The sequence below is a fragment of the Halichoerus grypus genome, chromosome 3 (genome assembly GCF_964656455.1).
Source record: "Halichoerus grypus chromosome 3, mHalGry1.hap1.1, whole genome shotgun sequence".
NCBI classification, from domain to species: domain Eukaryota; kingdom Metazoa; phylum Chordata; class Mammalia; order Carnivora; family Phocidae; genus Halichoerus; species Halichoerus grypus.
Window position 1 is genome coordinate 161,117,306 of NC_135714.1, and position 24,392 is coordinate 161,141,697.

The 24,392-nt window shown below is 44.6% G+C and overlaps 1 protein-coding gene across 1 annotated transcript; it reads right to left on the bottom strand.

The window, feature by feature from the left end:
• Positions 1-2,317: 2,317 nt before the first annotated feature.
• NPM2 (nucleophosmin/nucleoplasmin 2) lies at positions 2,318-22,560 on the bottom strand. Its single transcript, XM_036075198.2, has 9 exons — positions 22,400-22,560; positions 21,981-22,070; positions 21,790-21,875; positions 21,517-21,642; positions 4,634-4,727; positions 3,661-3,854; positions 3,498-3,532; positions 2,672-2,705; positions 2,318-2,568 (listed from the first exon to the last, which is right to left on the bottom strand). The coding sequence occupies exons 2-9, from the start codon at positions 22,036-22,038 to the stop codon at positions 2,524-2,526; spliced, it is 672 nt and encodes a 223-aa protein (XP_035931091.2). The 5' UTR covers positions 22,039-22,070; positions 22,400-22,560; the 3' UTR covers positions 2,318-2,523.
• Positions 22,561-24,392: the final 1,832 nt, after the last annotated feature.

Consider the following 24,392-nt stretch of genomic DNA (forward strand, 5'->3'; position numbering starts at 1 on the left):
AGGCAGAAGGTAGGGTTCATTAACATTTATGGGGGGAGGTGGCAGGAGGTGATAAGGGAAGTGAGAAGTAGCCTGGGCTGCATTGGTTAATCCCCACCCCCTAGTGCCAAGTTCAACAGCCCCCAACTGAGGCGTCTCACGCCTGCTCCTTCTAACAGCCCAGCTGGTGCAGACACAGAGCCCGCAGGGCCCACCTGCAGACCTGCCACTTGTCACCACCTGCTTCGACCCGGCTCACCCTTTTCCTGTTGAAAAACAGAAGGGCTGGTGCTGGGGCTGGGGTAGGGCAAAAGGCACCTGGACGGGTCCAGGCTGGGGAGCCCTTCATCTTTGCCGCTCGGTCCCTACTGCCTGCCAGCACTCGGAGGCCAAGTCGGCGGTGTAGCTGTCGCCGGCCCTTCTGTGCAGACCCCGGGTGCAGCCAGGCTGCTGGGGCGTTGGCCTGGGGCGAGGCGGCGGCGGAGGGAAGAAGTCCCTGTGTGGCTGGGGGCTGCCCAGTGTAACTCCCGGCCTGCATTCTAACGACTGCTTTCAGTTCATGAGACTTCCTAGCGCTCTGCTGCGGGGCTCTCCCCCCTCCCATCCGGAGTGGTTAAAGAGCTGGGGGCCACACTACCTGGCAGGAACCCTGGTTCCTCCACTAGCTCTGTGGCCTTGGGGGCAAGTTGTTTCACCTCTCTGTGCCTTATCTTCCGGGTCTGAGAAGCCGGGCTTAACGGGAGTGAGTCCCGGGAGGCCCTCCCGGCTGCACCCATAGCCCAGCACGCCCAGCACGTTCTTCCTGCAATCATGGCAATCTTCTTTTGTTCAGACCCCCAAGCTTGCTCTGCCTCAGGCCCTTTGCATTCTTGGCCCCTGCTCCTACAAGTGTCCTTCTGCCGGCTACTCCTGGGGCCTGCCACCCCCTTCTTGTCACTCCTCTCCTTTGAGGGGCTTCCTCTGATCTCCCAACAGTACTTCTCCAGCCTGGAACTTAGCCTGTTTCACATCCTGCAAAGCACGGGACAGTAACTGACATTTTGTTGTTGGCTTTTGTTTCCACGAGGCTGGAGGGGACTTGAAGGTGAAGAATTTGTCCCACCCTGTGTCACTGTGGCATGAAGCCTGCTGCCCACCTGGAGCCAGATGTGAACTGCTGTCCGGGTGACCCGGGGTCAGTGGCTCATTCTCATTTGTTGGAGGGTGGGGCGATGCCCACACCTGTCCTATGGGGTGAAGAGAGCAAGCAGCAAGAGCGCTAGCCCTACCCTCCTCCGTCTCTCCTGGCTTCAAGAGAACTGGAGGCTGAACACGGACACAAAAGCCTGCTTGCTGACCTTCCCATGCAGGCATTCGGACCTCCCACCTTCTGGGACCCTGCCTCCGGATCCTGGAGAGAGGCAGGGCCATCTCCCCATTGGCCCACTTTAGGTTTGGCCGGTGGAGGTGTGGGGGAGGGCCAGGGAGAAGCCCAGCAGAGGCCCTGCAAGTATAAGCCCAAGTGGGGGGCCATCTGTGTGTCACCATGGGTGACCCAGGCTCCAGGTCATTCACCCCCTTGCCAGTCCCCCCTCGCCTCACCCGAACACCCTGGGGAGCCCTGTTCCGTGGCTCCGGGAACTGTCCTGGGGGATGCCTCACAGGGGAGTTAAGAGTGTTTACCTGTCCACCTCCTGTAAGAGACCCTCTAGAGCCTCTGTAAAGCCTGCCTCATGTGCCCTGCCTGGGAGGGTGTCCTTGAAGGTCCAGGCCTCCGGGCTCTTGCCTGACACAGATCTGCACACAAATGAGCAGGAGCTCACCCTGAACAGGAGGCAAGCCTGGGAGCACACAACTAGCATCCACCTCCGGGGTTCCAACAGACGTCCTGTGTATTTGACAACAGACAGACGTGATTAGGGCCAGGAGAGAAGATCCTCAGGCTAGTCTGACGGGCCAAGGCTCTTCCTGGCAGGGTGGGCATCTCTCACCCCTTGGTTCAGCACGTGGCAAATGGTCCAGCCACAAGGTAGTGTGGACACAGGAAGACTCACACCAGCTGGAGCTCCCTCCCTCAGGCCAGGGGCAGAAAGTTGAAGCTGGGCAAGGGGTTGAGACACTTGGTTTTTTCCCTGAAGCTGGGGGGGGGGGGGGTGGTGGGTGGGAGTGGGAGTGGGTGAGAGTTTGAGGACAAGAGAGGGAGGTAAGGGGAGGTAAAAGAGCAGAGCAGAACCCAGCTGGCGCGCGGCCGCCCTCTGCCGGGCACACAGGCTCACTGCAGCCAGCAAGAAGGCCGGCCCCTGGGAACAGATGGCAGAAACAAGGTCCTGACAAAGCAAACTTTATTGTGGCCCCGAGGTTGGAGCTTTTCCCTCCAGGTCCTGCTGAAACTCGAGAGTTGGGGGTGAGGGCCTCTTGTGTCGCCCCCAACAGCTCCATCCCATTCAGACTCAGGTGGAGAGAGGCTGGGTGGGGGGAACCTGGGGAACGCGCTGAGGAAGGCCACCCTGCATGTGCTCTAGCTGGCTCTCCCGCAGTCCCTGCAGCCAGGCCACTCCTGGCTCCTCATTTCTTGAATCCCGGCTTTTTAGGTTTGAGTGTGGGTTTGGCCTATGGAGAGAAGGGAGGGCGCCAGTGTCCCACTCCCTCCCTCTGTCCCTCCCCCTCCCCCCCCCACCCCCCAGCAGGACCAGCCCTTTCTTCTGGTACTCACCTTTTTCACAGGACTCTTGTCTTTAAGCCTGGGTCTGGAGTTGGGTGGGGTGGGGCAAGGAGAGGGGATGTGGGTGGGAAGAAGAGTGTGCTCAGCCTGACACCAGTAGCCCAGACCCTCTTAGTGCCCACACTGAAAGCAGGGGGCTGTGACCTGGAGAATTGGAAGCTGCCGAATTCACCTCTCCACCTGTCACCTACCGGGAACCACTCTGACTCTTATTTTAAACAAGATGTTTTTTCTTCTCAGGCTTCCATCTGCTTTCTTTTATTTATCACAAATGGGTCTTTTTCATTATAAAAGTAATGTTTAACTATGTTGCACAATATATAGCAAATAGAGATTAAATTACTTATTTTCTTTATTTCCCCACCAGTATTAACATTTTGGTGTGTTTCCTTTCAGGGCTTTTTGCTTTGTTTTCTTCTAAAAACATGTGAAATAACATGAAAATGACTTAATATCCTGTTTTTTAAAAATTCAATAAACACTTTCCAGGATGCTATATTCTTCATAGGTCACATTCCATTGGGAAAATGTGACATGGCTTAATCAAATACTACATTGGTCAACATTTGGAATGCTTCCATTTTTTACTATTACTTGAATAATGCGTATCTCAGTGCCTATCATTTTACCCATATTTTGGATGGGATCCTTTGGAAGGAATTGCCGTAAGTGGAATTAGGTCAAAAGAATACCTTAATGCTTTCCCCAGAGGCTGTGGCAGTAGGCTCCTACCCGTGTGCACACACGCCAGGCCCTTCCTAGCCCCACATACCCCCGCTACAAGATCGCGGCCTAGTTAATAGAGGGAAAGAGTTACCTCACGGCCTCCTCTTCCTTTTCCACCTTTTTTTTCTGGGAACCAAACACAAGCGGTATGGGGCGGGTTAGGGCCCTGCCCAGGCTTTGGCACACTCAGGCACCCAGCACGCGGCAGGCCTGGCCCAGGCTTCTGAGGAGCCTCTGGGGGTCCCTGCCCTCACCTTGGCAACGCTTGTCTGCTTCTGGGACGCCAGCCTCTTGACTTGTTTAAGAGGGGTCTCCTCCTCTAGGGACACATCTACGTCGTCATCGTCATCGTCGTCGTCAACCTCACCGCTGTCACCTTCCTCTTCCTCCTCCTCCTCCTCTTCCTCCTCCTCCTCCTCCTCTTCCTCCCAGGACGGGTCTGCAGTGTCTGCGGCGCATGGAAGGGGGCAGGGCCGCGGAGCTCTGGGTCCCTGCCTGGCTCCCGTCCCGCCATGGGTCTTGCCGTCAGAGCTGCCCTGGGGAAGCCAGCACCTGCCACCTCCTCTAGACCCTTTCTGGCCTCTCTGACAAAGTGGAGGCTCGGGTGGGGTGAGGGGTCCGGAACCCCGGAGAGCCGGGGTGGCAGGGGAGGGCAGGGGAAGTGGCCCGCTGTGGCTCTGGCTGGGAAGGAGTCAGAGGAGGGGAGGGTGGGCGGAGGGTGCCAGCGAAGGGAGCAGCTAAGGAATGCAGACCTCATCCTAAGGGAAGTAGAGCCTGCCAGCGTCTTGGGGTAGGACAGTGCCCTGATGAAAGAGGGACAACCGCACAGAGGAGGCTAGGCAGAGAGTCGGCGGCACAGCGGCTTGCTGGGGTCCGTACTGCCCCTCCAGCGACGCGCCTCACAGCAGCTAACATTCTCAGTGCGGGTAGTACGAGGCACCCCGCAAACTGTTTTTTCCTGAATATCCCGTTTATTCCTCCCAACTGCTCTTTGGAGATGAAACCAAGTATACCCCCACCCTGGTGTTACAGGCAAGGGGACTGAGGCCCACAGAGGCAGGGAGGTAAAGGAGGACTTCCAGTCCAGACTACTGGCAATCACGTTGCCTTTGGGGATTTTCGCTAATAACTCAAGAATCCCTCCAGCTTTGGAGTGCCGGTTCCCCCTTTGGCCCTGTGCTAGGCACTGCACTCTGAGACCTTCCCCAGGTCCAAGCTCTGACTTACCGTAAAGTTCCTGGCCACTGAGGAACACAGGTCCAGAGCCAGCCCGGAGCTGGAAAGTGACTGGAGGAGAAAGCTCCAGTCCCATCAGGACGACCTGCAGGGGGAAGGATGCAGGGGCAGGAGCAGAGAAGATGGGCTCACTCACCCCTGGAGGCTGCCTGGGGGCTGCTCTCTGGCAGAAACACTCAGAATTGATTCCCCAAACCCCAACTACACACACTTCAGGTTCTCTGGGCCTCACTGTGTCATCAGCCCCTTCCTGTTGAGGTGGATTCTGTCGGAGAAGAATGTGAATCTGATAACCCCGCTCCTGTTAAAGATCCCAGACAGGCTTCCAAGCTGAGGGGCAGCTGTTCAGTAGAGAAGTGTGATTGCCACCGACTGAACTATATCCCCCAAATTCTTTTTTTTTTTTTTTTTAATTTTATTTATTTGACAGAGAGAGACACAGTGAGAGAGGGAACACAAGCAGGGGGAAGTGAGAGAGGGAGAAGCAGGCTTCCCGCTGAGCAGGGAGCCCGAGGTGGGGCTCGATCCCAGGACCCTGGGATCATGACCTGAGCCGAAGGCAGACGCTTAACGACTGAGCCACCCGGGCGCCCCTATCCCCCAAATTCTTATGTGAAGCCCTAACCTCCAGTGTGAGGATATCCGGAGGTGGGGCCTTTGAGAGGCAATTAGGATTAGATGAGGTCATGAGAGCTGGGCCCTCATGATGGGATGAGTGCACTTGTAAAGGAGGCCAGAGGCTTCCCTCTGTCTCTGTCTCTCTGCCGTGTGAGGACCGAGAGAGCAAGCGGCCATCTGCAAGCCAGGAAGAGGGTCCCTCCCCATATCCGACCTTGCTGGCACCCTGGTCTCAGACGTTCAGAACTGTGACAAAATAAATGCCCCTCACTCTATGGTATTTTGTTATGGCGGCCCACTCGAATAAGACATGAGTCAAAGGAGAAAAGCAGACGCAAAGTGGTATGTACAGTACCAGTAGTGTGTGGATATACATATGAATAAAGTTAGACTTCTCTTAAGTGTGAACCATAATTTTCAGTGGACAGTAAGATATTTCCTTTCCTTATACTTCTCCAAACTTTCCAAATTTTCTGGAGTATCAATGATGATACTCCCATTTATTGACTGCCTACCGTGTGCCAGGCCCTATGTTAAGCATTTTACCGGCTTTATTCATCGAACCCCTCATGACAATCCCATGATGGAGGTGCCTTGTCTTTACAGAGGAGAGAACTGAGGCGTAGGGAGATTAATTTAGAGTTTTGGGCTCAGACAGGAAGGAGATAAGCGAAAACTGAAACTCTGCAGCCATCAACACCCAGAAATGCTGGATAAAATATACTCCAATGTTTTCACTGCATGGCTGAATAGTAAGACAGAAGAGGTCCCATGCACCAGAAACGAAGGGGCGGCATGGCAAGCACAGGTGCCATAAGCAGCTGAGGGGGAGATGTGCCTGAAAACAGCTCTGGCCTTGAGTTTATTAAGATCTTATTTATTTATTTGCCAGAGAGAGAGAGAGAGAGAGAGAGAGAGAGCGAGCCAGGCAGAGGGAGAAGCAGGTCCCCACTGAACAAGGAGCCCGATGTGGGACTTGATCCCAGGACCCTGGGATCATGACCTGAGCCCAAGGCAGACGCTTAACCAACTGAGCCACCCAGGCATCCCGTGGCCTTAGGTTTTAACACACACTCATGGACAGGGGACAGGAGACAGGGCCTGCGTTCAAAAGAGGAACACTGTCACGGAGCCCGCTGAATGGAGGCTAGGACCCTCTAAGGGTTGCACCTCAGTAAAAAGCTCCAGGGTCAGGGAGAGGCTAGGGGACTGCAGAATTCCAAACCCACCTACTAGGAACTCCCCCTCCCCCCACTACTGAAGGAAGGAAATGCAAGGGGGACAAATAAGTCTCCTGTGAGAACCCAAAAACCCATGGCTGTACCTCTCACCCACACAAAGTTTGAATTCACTTGGTGAGTACTGCCAAGTCCAGAAACTTGTATAAAATCCCAGACTGGTGACATTCCTGGGCAAATGGCAGACACAAACACAAAACTGTTCTCTTGGGACACTGTCAATTTTTTTCACATGGAATTCTTTCAGAGAAAAAAACAAGACCCTGAAGACAGCTCCTCATCTAAAAATCACAAAAAACACACAAGACACAATCCTGCTAGAGTGAGCAGAAGGAAACAAAATGACCACAGACCAGCACAAGCAAGAACCTGAGATAAAAGAATAACAATCTAAACAACTGTGAAATTAGATTGATGAAAATCAAATAAACAAAAGTAGGAATCAGAACTGTAAGAACAGGTATTAGGAGAAATAAAAAGAACCAAATGCAGCTTCTAGACTGAACAAAGGGTTAAAAAAGCAGAATAAGCCAGCTAAAACAAGGATCAGGAAACTGGAATCATGCTGTGAAGAAACTGCCTGGTACTCAGCACAGAGAGACAGATGAACAAAATATGAAAGAGAAGCTGAGAGGTATGGAGGACAGAATGAGCAGATCCAACACGCATCTCATCACAATAAGGGACTAGAAGCAATGGAGTCAATACGCCAAGTGATAACCAAGAGCTTCTAGAAACCATCAAGGACACAGATCCTCACATCCAGGAAACCTAAGTTCTGAATAGATAAATAAAAATAAATGTACACCTGAACATCCCATAGTGAAATGGTGGCTAGCAAAAACAAAGAGGTTATCTTAAAAGAAACCAGAGAGGAAAGACAGATTTCCAAAAAAGGAACAATAACCAGACAGACTGAAGGTTTTGACAGCAACGTCAAAAACCAGAAAAATAGAATGACATCTTCAAAATTTTGAGGGAAACTACCTCTCTATGTAGAATTATACACAGCCAAACTATCATGAAGGAATGAGGGTAAAATAAAGATATTTCCAGGCAAAGCCCAAGTAAGTTCACTACTCCCAGACCTACTCAATGAGGTGTCAAAAAGATGACAATTACTGGTGCAGCCACTCTGGAAAATAGCATGGAGTTTCCTCCTATTCCTTAAAGACAGTATGGAGGTACCCTATGACCCAGCAATTGCACTACTAGGTATTTATCCAAAGGATACAAACATAGTGATCTGAAGGGGCACATGCACCCCAATGTTTATAGCAGCAATGTCCACAATTGCCAAAATATGGAAGGAGCCCATATGTCCATTGACAGATGAATGGATAAAGAAGAGGTGGTATAGAGAGGGAGACAAACCGTAAGAGACCCACAATCTTAGGAAACAAACTGAGGGTTGCTGGAGGGGAGAGGGGTGGGGGGATGGGATAACTGGGTGATGGACAATGGGGAGGGTATGTGTTGTAATGAGCACTGGGTGTTGTGTAAGACTGATGAATCACAGACCCGTACCCCTGAAACAAATAATATATGTTAATTGAATTTAAATTTAAAAAACAAAAAGAAGAGGTGGTACACACACACACACACACACACACACGAATATTACTCAGCCATCAAAAAGCATGAAATCTTGCCATTTGCAACAACGTGGATGGAACTAGAGGGTATTATGCTAAGTGAAGTAAGTCCATCAGAGGAAGACAAATACCATATGATTTCATGCATATGTGGAACTTGAGAAACAAAACATGAACAAAGGGGAAGGGAAGGAAAAATGAGATAAAAACAGAGAGGGAGGCAAACCATAAGAGACTCTTAACTCCAGGAAACCGAGGATGGCTGGAGGGAACGGGCGTGGGGGCATGCAGTAACTGGGTGATGGGCCTTAAGGAGGGCACGTGATGTGATGAGCACTTGTTATATACAAGTGATGAATCACTAAATTCTATCCCTGAAACTAAGACTACACTATATGTTAACTAAATTGAATTTAAAGAAATTTTTTTAAAAAAGAGGACAATTACATGGAAAAGGAAGAAGTGGATACAAGCAGCAGTGGTGAGCAAGCAACTTGGTCAACAAAGAAAAATCCAAGCAAGCATTACTGTAAAACAAAATCATACTAGTATTGACTAGTATTGAGTGGGTTTAAAACAAGCTGAAGCTAAGACACTGCATGATAACAGGTAAGTTAAGAAGAGGGTAAGTAGAAAATCTTCCTTGATTGTTTGGGGGGAGGAATAAAATATTAATTTTAGACTAATCATGCATGATTGTTAAAAAATTAAGAACTAATAAAAATCAGAATGAGATTCAACAGCTTCCAAATCAATAGAAAAGGGGAAAAGAAACCTTAATCTAATAAAAGACAGAAAAAGGAGAAAAAAGAAAAACAAAACATGAAAAAGCAAGGAATATAAAATCACAAAGTACATATTACAAATAAATCCAAGTATATTAGCATCACAGTAAACATAAACAGACTATATTGGCCAGATAGACGAACATAAAATGTAGCTATTTACTGCTTCTAAGATACATGCCTAAAACATAAGCACATAGAAATGTTGAAGAAAAGATATGGAAGCATACCTAGCAGGTGTGGCAGAAGCTTCTCAAGGCTACTGCAATATCCATTCTTCCCTTTTTCCATCATAGCAGTGTCCTGATACTATTCAAATACTGTACCCACCAAAGACTGTATTCCTCAGTTTCCTGTGTAGTTGGCTGTGATCATGTTACTAATTTCTGGACCAATGAGTTGCAAGCAGAATTTGGTGGGTGGTGCTTGTGTGAAGACTCCTTAAGAGGTAGACAGAGAACTGAGAAACCCCCTTTGGTCTCCCCCTGTTTCTTCTCGCCTATTACCCTAAATGCAGAAGTGAGAGGTGGAGCTGCAGCAGTCTTCTTGGACTATAAGATGATCTTGAGGATGGAAGTTTTGAACCAAGGAGAGAAGAGAAGAGAAGAGAAGCCCGGGTCTTTGGTGACCATCGAGCCATCTTACCAGCCTTGTACTGCCTATCTCTGGATGTCTTCTATCCAAGACAGAAATGAATCTTGAATGTGTTTGAGTCCCTGTAGTTGGGTCTCTGTTACTGCAAACATAACTATTTAAAACAAAAATGAAGCTAGTTGTATTTGTTAGGATTAGGTTTGGTAACAAGCAGCAGAAAACTCAATGCCAGTGGCTTATACAACATAGAAGCTTGTTTCTTTGTCACATAAACTCAATCTGGATATAAGCAGTCAGCTGTGGGTATACTGCTCTTCAATCATCAGGGATGCAGCCTCTTCCTATTGTGTTACTCCGCCATCTTTAATATATGGCTTCCACCTTCCGGTCCAGGATGGCTGCTCACATTCTAGCCATCACATCCATATTCCAGCCAGCAGGATGGAGGAAGGGATAAAAATGGTCACATGATCTCTCTTTAAGGACACTTTACCACTTCTGCTTACATTCCATTGGCCAGAACTTCATGGCCATGCCTTATTCTCAGTAGCCTGTGGCCAGCTAAAAGTCATGAATTCCATTACTAAAGAATAAAGGAAAATGGATATTAAGAGAAAACTGGAAAACAAATTAATAGCAGATGATGTAAGCTTGAATTCAATAAGCATTTTTAGGGATGAAAAACTTACGTTGGTTTACCAGGAAGATAATTCTGTAAATCATATGCACCAACAACGTAGACTAAACATGCATAGACTATAGCTACAGTGTCAAGACTGTGTGGTATTGGAAGGAGAGACACAAAGATCAATAAAACAGAAGACCTAGAAATAGACCCCCACAGACATGTGCGACTGATTATTGACGAAGGTGCACGATTGGTTAAAGGGAGGAGGACAGCTTGTTCAATGAATGTGCCGGAGCAACTGCACGTCCAGAGGCAAAGAGATGAAGCTTGACCTAAACCCCACAACTTCTACCACAGTTACCTCTACACAGATTGTGGACTTAAATGCAAAACATGAAACTATAAGACTTTTGGACAAAAAAACATAGAAAGTCTTTGTGACCTTGGAGCAGGCAAAGAGTTCTTAGACTTAACAGCAAAAGTCATAAAAGGAAAACTGGTAAGATGGGCCTCAACAAAATTAAAAATTTTTATTCCAAAAAAGTTCATTGGAAAGGGATAAAAAAACAACTCACAGACTGGGGAGAAAATATTTGCAAACCATAGGCTTGACAAAGGACTAGTGTCTAGAATCTATAGAGAATTAGCAAAACCCAACAGTAACAAAACAATCCAAGTTAAAAATGGGCAAAAGACACGAACAGACATTTTACTGAATACACAGATGGCAAACAGACACATGACAAGACGTTTAGCATCATTCGCCATTAGGGAAATGCAACTTAAAAGCACTAGGAGATATCGAGACACCCATTTTAGAATGGCTAAAAACAGAAATAGTGACAACATTAAATGTTGGTGAGGATGCAGAAGAAGGCATCACCCATGCACTACTGGTAAAAATGTAAACGGCACAGCCACTTTAGAAAACACTTTGGCATTTTAATAAAGTAAGCAGGAAACCACCATATGACCCAGCAATTGTACTCTTGGGAATTTATCCCAGAGAAAGGAAAAGTTATACTTACATAAAATTTTTTACGCAAATGTTCACAGCAGCCCCAAAGTGGAATCAGCTCAGTGTTTCCACACTGAGTGGTTGAACTGTGGTACAGTGAGACCATGGAATACTGCTCAGCAATAAAAAGAATACACAAAACATTTTGGATGAAACTCCAGGAGATTATGCTGAGGAAAAAAAAAAAAACCTGTTCCAAAAAAGTTACATATGTATGATACTATTTCTAGAACAAAATTTTAGAAATGGAGAATAGGTTGGTGGTTGCCAGAGGTTAGGGATAGAACAGGAGGCAGAAGGGAGGTGGGTGTGGTTATAAAAGGGTATTTTGAAGGATCCCTGTTGTCTCCCTGCCCCGTTGGTGCTAAATATATGAACTTAGGTGATGAAATTGTATTGAACAAGATGGCTCGATTGTATCAATGTCAATATCCTCATTTCAATGTTATATTACCGTTTTGCAAAATGTTACTTGGGGAAAACTGGGCAAATATATAGGGATCTCTCTGTATTATTTCTTACAGCTATATGTAAATCTACAATTATCTAAAAATTTTAATTGAAAAACATATATAAAGCAAATAATAAAATTATAAGAGGAATCCACTGAAAATCCACAATCATAATTGGTAATTTTAACACAAATCATTTTGGTAATTGATAGATCAGGGAGACAAAATAGGTAGGTTTGAACACAATTAATAAACTTGTAATTGGACTCCCCAAGAGAGAAGTGGGGAGCAGAAAAAAATATTTGCAGAATAATGGCCAAAAAATTTCTAAATTTTTTTTTTAAGATTTTATTTATTTATTTGACAGAGAGAGACACAGCGAGAGAGGGAAAACAAACAGGGGGAGTGGGAGAAGCAGGCTCCCCGCTGAGCAGGGAGCCGACGCGGGGCTTGATCCCAGGACCCTGGGATCACGACCTGAGCCGAAGGCAGACACTTAATGACTCAGCCACCCAGGCGCCCCAAAATTTCTAAATTTGATGAAAACAATGAAACCACAGATTTAAGAAGTTCAATGAACCTCAAGGCATTTTATAAATTGTTCAAAACCAGTGATAAGGATAAAATCTTAATGCAGCCAGAGGGAAAAAAAAGACATTGCATAAAGAGGATTGAAGACAAGGATACTAGATTTCTCCAAATTATGCAAGCTAGAAGGTCAATGGAGCAATGTTATTAAGTGTTGAAGGCAAAAAAGTCAACCTAGAGTTCTACACAAAGGAATGAAGAGTACCAGAAATGGTAAACATAACGTTTTATTCTAATTTCTAATCTCTTTAAAATATAGATTGTCTAGGGTGCCTGGCTGGTTCAATCGGAAGAGTGTACAACTTTTGATCTTGGGGTTGTGAGTTCAAGCCCCATGTTGGGTGTACAGGTTACTAAAATAATAAAAACTTAAGGGATGCCTGGGTGGCTCAGTCGGTTAAGCATCTGACTCTTGATCTCAGCTCAGGTCTTGATCTCAGGGTAGTGAATAAAGTATTAACAATGTAGTGTGGGATTTATAGCATATGTGGAAATAAAAGTTATTACAAGAATAGCACAAAGGATGGGAAATGGGAAATGAAGTATACTGTAGCAAGATTCTCATATCATTCATGAAGTGGTATAATATTATTTGAATATAGACTGTTGTAATTTAAAGATGCATCTATAGGGGCACCTGGGTGGCTCAGTTGGTTAAGCGACTGCCTTCGGCTCAGGTCATGATCCCAGAGTCCTGGGATCGAGCCCCGCATCGGGCTCCCTGCTCCGCGGGAAGCCTGCTTCTCCCTCTCCCACTCCCCCTGCTTGTGTTCCCTCTCTCTCTGTCTCTCTCTCTCTGTCAATTAAATAAATAAATAAAATCTTTAAAAAAAAATAAAGATGCATCTATAAATTCTAGAGCAACCACTAAAAAAATAATAGAGATGAGGTATATCTAAGAAACCAACAGTGGAGATGAAAATGTAATCATAAAGACCACTTAGCTAACCCAAAAGGCGGCCAGAAAAAAAAGAAAGGAACACAGATAGGACAAATAGGAAAGCCAATAGCAAGACAATAGGTTAAAATCCAACCTTGTTGATAATTATTTTAAATATTAACAATCCAAATACTCTAATTAAAAGGCAGGGATGACCAGATTGGCTAAATAAGGAAGACTCAATTATACAGTATCTAAAGGGAACCTACTTTATAGAGAGATACAGAAGTTAAAAGTAAAATGACAAAATAAAAAAAATAGGAAAAATATAGCACACAAACACTAACCAAAAGGGAGCTAGATGTTCTAAATTAATCAGACCAAGTAGACTTCAGAATATTTACCCCAGATAAAGAGGGACATTTCATAATAAAGGGATCAATTAACCAAGAAGATATAGCAATCCTAGACGTATACGTGCCTAATAAAATAACTTCAAAATACATGAAGTAAGAACTGATAATTGATAGGAGAAATAGGCAAAAGCATGATTATTGTTGAAGTCTTCAACAGTCCTTTCTCAGTAACAGATCAAGTAGCAGAAAATGAATAAGGATACAGAAGACTCCAACAAAATTACCAACCAACTTGATATAACTGACAGTAATAAAACAATACATCCAACCATAGAACACACATTCTTTGAGCATTAAGGAAATAGTCACCAAACTAGACCATATTATGGGTCACAAAAGTCAGAACACAGGACTGAAATTATATAGAGTATTTTCTCAGACCACAATGAGACAGAATTAGAAATCAATGCGAGAATCTTAGAAAGACATACATATTTCTAAATACCCCAGGGGCTAAAGAAAACTATAAAATAATTTAAATGGAATGAAGATGAAAACTGTACTTATCAACATTTGTGGGATGAAGTCAGAAAGGTGCTTAGAAGAAAATCATAGCATGAAATGTTTGTATCAGAAAAAGACCAAAGGTCTAAAAAAAAAAAAAAAAAAAAAATCAATAATGTAAGATTCTGCTTTAAAAAACTAGAAAAAGAGCAAATTAAAATCCAAATAGACAGAAGAAAGGAAATAAAGAACAGAGATCAATAAAATACAAAAGTGCGTAAACAATAGAGAAAAATTGAGACCAAAAGTGGGTTCCTGAAAAGATGGATAAAAATATTAAACCTGTAACCAGACTGTACAAGGAAATGGGAGAGAAGACACAAATTACCATTATCAGGAACAAAAGAATAGAGTTTACTACAGAGTTTACAGAAAAGGAAGGGAATATTATGGACAACTCTATGCCAATGAATTTGACAACTTGAACAAAATGGAAAAATTTGTTGAAAGACATAAAGCTCTCTTAAGAAGAAACAACCCAAATTGTCCTAAATCTATTAAAGAAATTTAAGTTGTAGTTAACCAGATTGCTTCACACTTGAGTTCTACCAAAACATTTAAGAAAAAAATACCAAAGTTACATGAACTGTTTCAGAAAACAGAAAAGAGTATCTTCCTATTCATTTTATGAGGCCAGCATTGCCCTAATACTAAAACCAGACAGAAACAAGAAATGACAAGAAAACAGCAGTCCAATGTTGCTCATAAATATAGACACAAATATTTTTTTTTTTTTTTTTTTTAAGATTTTAAGCAATCTCTATACCCAACATGGGGCTCAAAATCACAACCCTGAGATCAAGAGTGGCATGAGCCAGCTAGGCACCCCAACATGAATATCCTTAATAAAATATTAGCAAATGGAATTCAGCAATATATAAAACTGTACATTCTTGGGATAAGTCCCATTCGATTATGATGTATTGTCCTTTTATGTATTGCTGGCTCATGCCACTCTTGATCTCGGGGGTGTGAGTTCGAGCCTCATGTTAGGCATGGAGCATACCCTAAAATTTAAAAACATTAAAAGAAATAAAATTTGAAAAATCAATAAATGTAATTTGCCACGTAACAGGATAAAGGAAAAAATAACCTCAACAGATGCAGAAAAGAATTCTTGGACAAAACTCAACATCCATTCATGACAAAATATCTCAGGAAATTAGAAGGGAACATCCTCACCCTCATTTGGACATCTACAAAAGTCCTTCATCTGTCTTAATGGTAGAAGACTGGAAAAAAGCAAGGACAGACCTGCTGTTACTACTTTTATTCGGCATTATATTTGAGGTCCTCATCAGTGAAGGCAGGCAAGAAAAAGAAATGAAGGAAGTTAAACTACTTTATTCATAGATAACATGAATAAATCCATAACAAATTCTAAGGAATCAACAAAAAGGTGCTAGGACTTATATGCAAGTTTAGCAAGGTCAGATAATACAAAAACAATTACATAACTACACTGCTACTGAACAGCAATAAAATGACATTTAAAAATACCATTTGCATACTTTTGCTTTCTTTTTTTTTTTTGTTAAGATTTTATTTATTTGACAGTGAGAGCTAGCGAGAGGGTGGGCAGGCACAAGCAGGGGGAGTGGCAGGCAGAGGGAGAAGGAGAAGGAGACTCCCTGTGGAGCAGGAAGCCCTAGTAGGGCTCGATCCTGGGACCCCGAGATCATGACCTGAGTGGAAAGCAGATGCTGAACTGAGTCACCCAGGGGCCCCTCTTTCTTTTTTTCTTTTTAGAGATTTTATTTTGTTTTATTTTTTAAAACATTTTTTTAAAGATTTTATTTATTTATTTGAGAGAGAGCACAAGAGTGCACGCAGGAGCAAGTTCGAGCACGGAGGGGCAGAGGGGGAGGATCTGAGAATATGAACCAGACTCCACACTGAGCCTAGAGCCGGATGCAGGCTTGATCCCATGAATGTGAGATCATGACCTGAGCTGAAACCAGGAGTGGACACTTAACTGACTGAGCCACCCAGGTGCCTCACCATTTGCATACTTTATACTGTATACAAAAATGAACTCAAAATGGATCAGAGACTTAACTATAAGGACTAAAACTATAAACCTCCTAGAAGAAAACATTGGAGCAAATTTTCATGACCTTGGATTAGGTGACAGTTTCTTAGATTCAACACTAGAAGGATAAGCAACAAAACATAAACTGGACTACATCAAAAGTAAAAACTTCTGTGCTGCAAATGATAGCATCAAGAAGTGAGAAGACAACTCAGAAAATGGGAGAAAATATTTGCAAGTCATCTGACAAGGGGCTTGTATGCAGAGTATATGAAAACTCATACGATTTAAAGAAGACAAATATTAAAATATCAAACTCAAGTGCAATTTTAAAAAATGAATAAACACCTGAATAGACAATGCTCCAAAAAATATATACAAATGACCAATAAAAACATGAAGAGAGGCTCAACATCATAAGTCATTAGGTAAAGCAAATCAAAACCACATTGGGGGCACCTGGGTGGCTCAGTAGGTCAAGCATCCTTCGACTCTTAATTTCAGCTCAGGTTATGATTTTGGGGTCCTGGGATCAAGCCCCATGTTGGGCTCCATGCTCAGTGTGGAGTCTGCTTGTCCCTCTCCCTCTGCTCCTTCCCCTGCTCTCTCTCTCTCTCTCAAATAAATAAATAAATAAATAAATAAATAAATAAATAAAACCTTAAAAAAAAGAACCACACTGAACTGCCAGTTCACACCCAATAAAATGAGTAATCAAAATTACAGACAATAACAAGCATTGAAAGATGTCGGAAAATGGAAATCCTCACACACTGTTGGTGGGATTGTAAAATGGTGTGACTACTTTAGGAAACAATTTGGCAGTTCCTCAAAATGTTATATATGTAAAGCTGCCATATGACCTGGCAATTACACCCCCAGGTATATGCTCGAGAGAAATGAAAACACGTGCTCATATAAAAATTTGTACATGAATGTTCACAACAGCATTCATAATAAGTAGAAATAAAACAAATTCCATAAACTGCTGAGTGGATAACTGAAATGGGGTATTGTCCATACAATGGATATCATTTGGCAATAAAAAAAAGTACTGTTATATGCTATAACACCGATGAACCTTAAAAACATTATGCTACGTGAAAGAAGCAGTCACAAAAGACCACACGTTTTATGATTTATATAAACTGCCCAGAACAGGCCAATCTGGAGGGACAGAAAATAGATTAACAGTTGCCTAGTGCTGCAGGTCTGGGGGATGGGGAGTGACTGCTAGTAGGTATGGGGTTACTTTTTGGGGTGATGAGAATGTTCTAAACTTAGATTGTGATGGTTACATCACCTTTCATTTACCAAAAACCATCTGATTTTACCTTAATAGGCAAAGCTTATGGTACATGAATTATCTTTCAATAAATACGTTAATACCATTTTCAAAAGCACCCAAAATCATGCAGTATGTTGGGGTAGATTTTACAAAGCATGTATATGACCAGTTCCCTGAAAACTATAAAATATTAGTAGGAAAAGTTAAAGTTAAGTTAAAGACATATGTTAGAGTGAAAAGTGAAAAACTTAAACAAATAGAGAAACATATGTTCAATTACTAATGACTCAAAATTGTTAAGATGCCAATTCCCCTCAAAGCAGTTTATAGACTCAATACAACCTCCATCAAAATCCCAAAATACTGATTTTTAAAGAAAGCCTATTTTGAAATTTCTCTGGAAATGCTCAGGACCAACACACTTTTGGAAAAGACCAACAAAGTTGGAAGAATCACACTAATTTTAAGATTCACTATAAAACTACAATAATCAAATCACTGTTACGAAAGTAAAGGTAAAAAATCAATCAATGAAACAATATAGAAATATCTGCATACATATATGGGCAATTGATTTATGGAAACATGCCAACAAATACAAATATAGTGAAAGGATGGTCTTTTAAAAAAAATGTGGTGCTAGAGCACTGGATAGAAACTTGGAAAAAAATGTTTCACTGTCCTTACTTTATACCATGCAAAAAAATTATCTTGAAATGGATCATCGACTTAAATATAAGAGCTAAAACAATAGCACTTCAAGAAGTAAACTTAGAAGAGAACATTTGTGACCTCAGTTTAGGCAATGATTTCTCAGGACACTAAAAAAATGAACCATAAGAGAAAAAAATGTCAGGGGCGCCTGGGTGGCTCAGTTGGTTAAGCAGCTGTCTTCGGCTCAGGTCATGATCTCAGGGTCCTGGGATTGAGCCAGCATCAGGTTCCCTGCTCAGCGGGGAGCCTGCCTCTCTGTCTGCCCCTCCCCGCTGCTCATGCTCTCTCTCTCTCTCTCTCTCAAACAGATAAATAAAATATTTAAAAAAAAAGAGAAAAAAAGTCAAATTGGACTTTGTAAAAATTAAAAACTTGTGCTCTTCAAAAAAACTATTATGAAAAAGCAAGCCATGTACTAGGAGAAAATACTTGAAATAAATAAATAAATAAATATATTTTAAAGACTAATTATAATAATATATAAGTAATATATAAATTTATAAATATATATTTTATATATTTATATCTATACATAAATAAATATATAAATATATTTTATGTATAAATGTTTATATATTTATATATATATATTATATATATATATATATATATATTTTAAAGATTTTTATTTATTTGTTTGACAGAGAGACAGCAAGAGAGGGAACACAAGCAGGGGGAGTGGGAGAGGAAGAAGCAGGCTTCCCGCGGAGCAGGGAGCCCGATGCGGGGCTCGATCCCAGGACCCTGGGATCATGACCTGAGCCGAAGGCAGACGCTTAAGGACTGTACTACCCAGGCGCTCCAACACCGTGAATCTTATTGCATATAAACTATATCTCAATAAAGCAGATATAAAAAAACGACTCAAAGAAATGGAAACACTGAGACCCAAAACTACTAAATAAATGACAATAGTTTAAAATCAAACCAGTCCCACCTAGTTTGTTCACTTCCTTACTCACTCATTCACTATATGCCGAGTTTCCACAATATACCCGGCACTATTCTATAGGCATTATGGTGAAGGCAGTAAACGAAACAGGCAGAGTCCTTGCTCTCTTGAGGCTTAGATCCTGGCTGGGGAGAAAGACAAAGCACAAATGAAGACTGAGCCAGTGATGGGTCCCATGGGGGAAAAAGTGATTATTGAAGGGTAGGAAGAGGGGGTGCTGTTTGTGGTCAGGGAAGACTTCTTCAGTGAGAGGACATATGAGCAAAGGTTGAATTGAAGTTGGGGGCAAGTGTGTCCTTCTCACAGAAACATTAAATGCAAGACTCCTAGAAAGGGGTATGTTTGGAATTTTCAAGGTACAGTCAAGAAAGCCAGTGTGGTTTGAGCAGGGTTAGGGAGGGGAGAGTAGCAAAGGTTGAGATTAAGAGAGGTTTCTGCAGGCCAGAACATAAAGGATCCTGGATTTCATTCGAAGTGAAATGGAAAGCCACTGACCTAGGTGTTCTAGTAGAGAAGCAATGTGGTCTGACTTTTGTTTAAAAGGATCCTTCTGGGGGCGCCTGGCTGGCTCAGTCAGAAGAGCATGCAACTCTTGATCTCGGGGTTGTTAGTTTGAGTTCCACATTGGATGTAGAGATTACTTAAATAAATATTAAAAAGAAATTAAAAGGATCCTTCTGGCAGCTGTGCATAGAATAGATCAGGAGTTGGGGAAAAGTTTTCTGTAGATATTCGGTAAATATTTTAGGCTTGTGAACCATATGGTCTCTGCGGAGACTACTCAGTTCTGCTGTTACCAAGTGAAAATAGGCATGAATAATACATAAATGAAGGCGTGTGGCTGTGTTTCAATAATACTTTATTTACAAAAACAGGCAGTGGGCTGGGTTTAATTCTGGAGTATGTTGAACCCTGGAATAGACTATAAGGAACCAAGGGTAAAGGGTAGGTAGACCAGGTAGGAGGCCCTGCAATAAAACTGAACAAGAGGTAATGGTCACCTGGACCAGGGTATAGTAGGGAGGTGCTGAGAGGTGGTCAGACTGGTTGGTGTATGTTTGAAGGTAGAGCCAACAGGATTTGCTGGTGATACGCGGTGTTTGAGAAGGAGGTTTTTGTCCTGATTAACTGGAAGAGTAATTATATCCTGGGAGAGGATCAGGTTTGGGGGTGGGGGAAGAGATTATTGATAAAAATCAAGAGTTTGGATTTGGATTTGTTAAGTATGGGTTATCTCTTAGGTATCAAATACATTAAGCTGGACAGAGGATCTGGAGCAAGAGAGAAAGAGAGAGTGGGTTTACAGAAATAAGTATCAGAGTCTTCATTTGTATAAATGGTCTTTAAAACCCTGGCCAATGAATGAGATCTCATAGAGGGAAAAAAAAAGTTTAAGGACAGTTTTACAGATGGGTCTCCCAGGTCTTCAGGGACAGATGATATTGGTCTTACCTTCACTGTTCCACCACATAGAAGGAGAGAACACTCCATCCCCCTGTTCATGAGGCCAGTATGCCTTGACACCCAAATAAGATAAGGAGTTTATGGGTCAACCTCACTTATGAGCATATAAGTTTTTTAAAAAAAGTTTTAATATATTAGCAAAGCAAATCTAGAAATTTATAGTATGATCAAATAATGTTTATTTTAGGAATGCAAAGTTGACGGAATAGTATTCTATTAATATAACTTACCACATTAACAGGTTAAAGAAAGAACCTATGCTTATCTGAATAGAAAAGCATTTGCTAACCATTTATGATTAAAATGAAGAAATCCCAATTTTAAAAAGGAGAGCAGGACTAGATGGGGACTTCCTTGACCTGAAAAACGGTGTCTACCAAACATGTCATACTTAATGGAGAAACATTAGAAGCATTCCTTTAAAAATATACATATAGTGACTCCTGGGTGGCTCAGTCAGGGAAGCGGCCGACTCTTGGTTTCAGCTCAGGTCAAGATCTCAGGGTCAGGAGATCCAGCTCTCCGCTCAGCATGGAATCTGCTTAAGACTGTCTCCCTCTCCACCACGCTGATGCACATTTGCTCTCTCTCTCTCAAATAAACAAATCTATAAAAATATACATATATATCAAGAATGAAACAAGGACATTTACCGTTATAATCTTACTTAATATTATACTGGAGGTCCGAGACCGTGTAGTTGGATTAAAAAAGACACAAAAACTGCCGTTAACAACGATGATTTGCATAAAGAACTCAAGATAATTAGAAAAAGAATTTCTGGATACACAATCAGTATGGAAGTCATCAACGGTGTCCTGTCACCAGCATCAAAAGGTTTAAAAACGTGATTTTGAAAAGCGGTTAACTTGCCCAAGGTCACACAGCTCGTAAAGGGTGGGCTGGGATGGAAATAGGGCTCTCTGCCTCCGAAGTCCAGGGCTCTCGGTCATGGGCTATACGGCCTCTCAGGCAGGACTGCCCTACTGCAGAACGACTGTATCCCCCCTTGGTGTCTGTCCATCCCCACCCAGGGGGTGAGGCCTGAGCAGGCCCTCCTAGCGCCCCAGGGCAGGCAGTCTCCCTAAGCCTGCGGGGAAAGGCTCACCATGGGTAGCACAGACGCCTGAAGCGAGGCAATGGTGATGGGCTTGGTCTTCTTGTCTTCCTGGCTGGCTGGGGGCAGGATTTCCACGAGGTTCATCTCTTCTTTGGCTTTCTCCCCCAAGCAAATCTGAGAGCGGTTGGAGACAGGCCACCTCGTCAGCGGAGGGCAACCCTGTTCCACCTTCTGGGACCAGAGAGTGCCCCCTGGCCCTCCGCAGCTGTCCAAGTCCCTCCCGGCTGCATCCGACCACCCTTCCTGCGGGGAGGCACCCACCGTACTGAGCAACAGCTTACAGTCCTGCTTCCCCTCCTTCTGGGCTTTGACCGTCCAAGTCCGTTTCTCTTGGTTTAGCTCACAGCCTGCGAAGGGAGAGGAGCGAGGGGGCCGGGCCGGCTCAGGGGAGGGGCTCCCCGAGGGGCTCCCCGCGCCCCCCCGGTCTCGGGAGCCGCCGGGCCCTCACTCACCCCAGAGCGTGGCCCTGGGCGCCTTCTCTGCCGCGCTGCTCGTGCTGCTGAGGTTCATGCCGCGGGGCGCGGGAGCCGGGGTCCCCGCGGCTGTGCGGAACGGGCGCCCGCGGTGAGCCGAGGCCGGGCCCGCCGCCCCCGCCCGCCCGGCGCCCAGCGCCGCCACCCGCATCCCGCCCCGCCGCCCCGAGTCCAAGCCCCCGGCGGGTACAGCGGCGCAGTCCCGGGGCCAGCGGAGCGGGGCGCTCGACGCTTAGGTCGCCCGGGCTGGAGAGGGAATGGGAGCCGCCCCGGCGGGCCCTTCGGGTGCTCTGGGAGCCCCGTCGGTGCCGTCGTGGTCCCGGCCGTCCCTCCCCTGGGCCGGGCCCTCTCGCCCGCCCGCCGCCGCCTCCCGCGCTCCGGCCTCCTCCCAGCCCCACCTGAGCGCCGCCGCCCACTGCAGGCTGTTAGGGGGCTCGCGAAGGGGCAGCACGGGGGCGTCGACTCAGTCTTAAAGGAGAGGCCCTTCTTTCCCCATTCCGCTCTGCCATTCCTTCCTCGTCTTCCTGCCTCGGCGCACCTGGACGGCTTGTTAAAGCGCAGGGCCGGGTCCCATCTCCGCGGCGCGGGGCGGTGGAGGGCTGGGTGGGGCCAAGGTCATTTGCATTTCTAACAGGTTCCCAGGTGAAGTTGCTTGCCGCTGGTCCGGGACCAGCCGTGAGCAGCACCTTCAGGACCACTGGGGATTCACCAAGGCCTACTGGGTGAGACCGCCGAGCTTAGGCTTGCCTCGCCGCCCCATGGGAAGCCGCTTTAAGGCTTTTCCTGCTCGTCGCCGTCCTTCCTGCCCTTTCCCTACCCTCTAGGTGTGGGCCCTTTCCAAGGCCAGGAGGGCCGGTCCCCCAGGGTTATGGTCCCCAGAGAAGAGCCCTGTTTCCAGAAGGATGATTTCTCCCATGGCCAAGAAGGGGTGGGAAGGAGTTTGGTCACCAGAGAGGCTGCTGTGGTAGCTGGTGAGGAATACACCGTGGGACACACTTTATGAGGACCAGTCATTGAACAAACAGCCGTTCATGGGGCACAGGGCAGCTCTTAAATGTTTGTTTCGGCGGGGTAGGGGTAGTGAAGAGGAGGAGGCTTTCCAGCGACCACATCCCCGTCTCTCTCGCTCATGTGACATCTCTGAAGTCAGAAATAACTAGGGATCTCTCTGATTAAATTCTTTTCTTTCCCTCCCTCCCTTCTTCTCTCCTTCCTTCCCCTCTCCTTCCTCCTCCCCTCTCCTCTCCTTCTCCTGCCCTTTCTCCCCTCTCCTCTCCCTTCCTCTTTTTCTCTCTCCTTTCTTTCTTTCTCTTTTTTTTCTTTCTTTTTCTTTCTCTCTCTCTCTCTTTCTTTCTTTCATGAAGTATAGTTGATCTGATTGCATTTTTATCCTTCACTCCCATCCAGGAAACTTCTCACCTACATATAAGGTTCAATGCTTTTCAACAAAAGTACCAAGGTAATTCAATAGGGAAAAGATAGTCTTTTCCAAAAATAGTGCTATAGGAACTGGACATATCTCTCTGGAACCTTGATTGGAGCTTCTGCTGTGCAGGAATCAGCTCCCTCCCCCCCTTTTTAACACATCAACTTTACTGAGAAATAATTTATGTACATAAATGCACTCGTTTAAAGTGTGTAATTTGGGGTGCCTGGCTGGCTCAGTCAGTGGAGCAAGTGATTCTTGACCTCAGAGTTGTAGTTTCAAGCTCCACATTGGGTGTAGAGATTACTTATAAATAAAATCTTTTAAAAAGTGCATAATTTCGATGAATTTTGACAAATGTATATAGCTGGGTAGCCCCCACCACAGTCCAGTTATAATTTCCATCACTCTCCCAAATTTTCTTGTTTCCCTTTGCAGGCAGAATCCTCACCCTAATGTCTAACTGGCATCAGGCAAGCACTTACCTATTCTGACACTGTGGATCATTATTGACTGTTCTAGAATTTCAAATAAGTAGAATCCTACAGGGTCTTTTCGTCTGCCCTCTTTTGTTGAACAAAATGTGTTGGGAGACTTATTTATCCATACCGTTACTTCTATCAGTAGTTTGTTTCTGTTTATTGTTGAGTAGTATTCCACAATTTGTATACCCAGTCACCTGCTTGTCAGTTTTATGTGTCAACTTGACTAGACTATCATACCCACTTACTCAATCAAACACTAATGAAGATGTGGCTGTGAAGGCACTTTGGAGAGGTGATTAACACCAATAATCAGCTGTCTTTATATAAAGATTACTCTCAGTAATAGGGGTGGGCTTGATCCAATCAGCTGAAAGGCCTTAGGAGCAGAACTAGGTTTCCCTGAAAAAGTTCTGCCTGTGGACTGCAGCTTCAGTTCCTGCCAGAGACCTTCCAGTTTGCTTTACCTGATGACCTGCCCTG

Coding starts and splice junctions, on each gene's coding strand:
- NPM2 (XM_036075198.2), bottom strand. CDS start 22,038: ATGAACCTCAGCAGCACGAGCAGCGCGGCAGAGAAGGCGCCCAGGGCC. Junction 21,876..21,980: donor GCCCAGGGCCACGCTCTGGG/GTGAGTGAGGGC, acceptor CTCCCTTCGCAG/GCTGTGAGCTAAACCAAGAG. Junction 4,728..21,516: donor AGGCGTCTGTGCTACCCATG/GTGAGCCTTTCC, acceptor TTCCCCCTGCAG/GTCGTCCTGATGGGACTGGA.